This window comes from Plasmodium reichenowi, chromosome 9 (assembly GCF_001601855.1).
Source record: "Plasmodium reichenowi strain SY57 chromosome 9, whole genome shotgun sequence".
NCBI classification, from domain to species: domain Eukaryota; phylum Apicomplexa; class Aconoidasida; order Haemosporida; family Plasmodiidae; genus Plasmodium; species Plasmodium reichenowi.
The window spans coordinates 815,144-816,972 of record NC_033654.1 but is presented as its reverse complement, the minus strand read 5'-3'; the positions used below and the strand labels follow the sequence as shown (position 1 = coordinate 816,972).

Genomic DNA, 1,829 nt, shown 5'->3' with positions numbered 1-1,829 from the left:
TGAGATATAATATAATATTTTTATTTTTATAAACGTTCTTAATATTTTGTGGAAGTTATAATTATTATTTCTACATTTGAAATATATGTAAATTATATAATATAGTATTATATTATTTTAGATATTTCTATTGTATGAATATTCACATGAAGATAAGTGAATATATTAAATAAAGTATATGTTCATTTTAAGTAATATTATGTAACATTCTTATGTTCATATTAAGGAGACATTTTAAAAGAATTATAATAAGTCGTATGTAATAAAATACATCAATATATATATATATATATATATATATATAACCCTTTTCATTGTGAAATAATGAATAAGAAAGAAAAGAAAAAGTTAAGATATATGACCAAGGAGAAACGTTTCTCCATAGGGGAGATAGAAAATATTGACATTGAGAAATATAATACATTATCAAGATTTGTGAAAAATAAGAATAGAAAAAATGCTTTAAAAGGTAAGGCATATATTAAAAAATTAGTATTACGTAAACAAAAGAAAGAGGAGATAAGAAATAAAAAAGCTTTAAATATTCCAGTTGAAAAAAAGTTACCTAAGACAATTGAGAGGTTATCAATTTTTGATGACAATAAAATATCTTTAGAGAATGAAAAATTTTTATTAAATGAAAATTGTATAGATGAATTTAGTGATTATTTTAAAAATCAAAAAGAACCAAATATAATTATAACATCAATAAAAAGACCTTCAAAAAATACTATATTATTTATGAAAGAATTATCATTAACATTTCCTCATATATTTTATGAACCCAGATTAGATCATTCTATAGAATACCTACTTAACAATTCTATACAAAATCAATTTTCTACTTTTATTTTAGTAGAAGAAGGTATTGATCATCATCCAAAAAATATGTTCATATGTACATTACCAAATGGACCCACTGCCAAATATTCTTTAAGCAATATTTTTTATGCACATAAACAAAAATCTAATATCGAAATAACAACCCTAGCTCCTGAAGTGTATATAACAAATTTTAATACGTTTATCGGAGAGAGAATTAAGAGACAATTACATACGCTAGTACCATTCAAGCCAGAATATAAATCACAAAAAGTTGTAGTTTTTTATAATCAAAGAGATTTTATATTTTTTCGTCATTATAAGTAAGTTTATATTGGAAAAAAAAAAAAAATACATATTTTTTTTTAAGGTCATATCATACACACATACACATATATACATATATATATATATATATTATATATGCGTATTTTTTTTTTTTATAGATATAATTTTGTTGATAAGAAAAAATGTAATTTGAGTGAAATAGGTCCAGGATTTACCCTACAACTACTAAGTCTTAAGGTACACCTTTTTTTTTTTTTTAAGATACATATTAAGAATATTATACATTGTTAAAATGTTAAATATATTGTTAATATATTTATTTTATATTCATTTATTATTATTGTTTTTTTTAAAGATCAACTTGTGCACATAAATATAAATATACATATATATATATATATATATAATATATATATTTTTTTTTTATATATATTTTAATGTTATTTTTTTCAGGATGGGCTAATTAATGATAAGGAGAAAATGTACGAATTTGTAATTCGACCTGATATGAAAGTTAATAGAAAAAAAATGTATCTCTAATATTATACATTATATATAATATATATTATTATATTATAATATACATATTTTATTATGATACCCCATTTGTGTACTTTCAATTTTTTTTTTTTTTTTTTTTTTTTTTTTTTTTTTTTTTTTTATAAAAAAAAAATTTTTAAATTTAAAATTTAATTTTTTTATTTTTTTTTTTTTTTTTA

General features: G+C 19.0%; 1 protein-coding gene across 1 annotated transcript; it reads left to right on the top strand.

Annotated features, from left to right (window-relative positions):
* Window positions 1–324: 324 nt before the first annotated feature.
* On the top strand, window positions 325–1,650 carry PRSY57_0919800 (nucleolar preribosomal assembly protein, putative; the record flags this gene model as incomplete). Its single annotated transcript, XM_012907437.2, has 3 exons — window positions 325–1,145; window positions 1,269–1,347; window positions 1,564–1,650. The coding sequence occupies 3 exons, from the start codon at window positions 325–327 to the stop codon at window positions 1,648–1,650; spliced, it is 987 nt and encodes a 328-aa protein (XP_012762891.1).
* Between the last annotated feature and the right edge of the window lie 179 nt (window positions 1,651–1,829).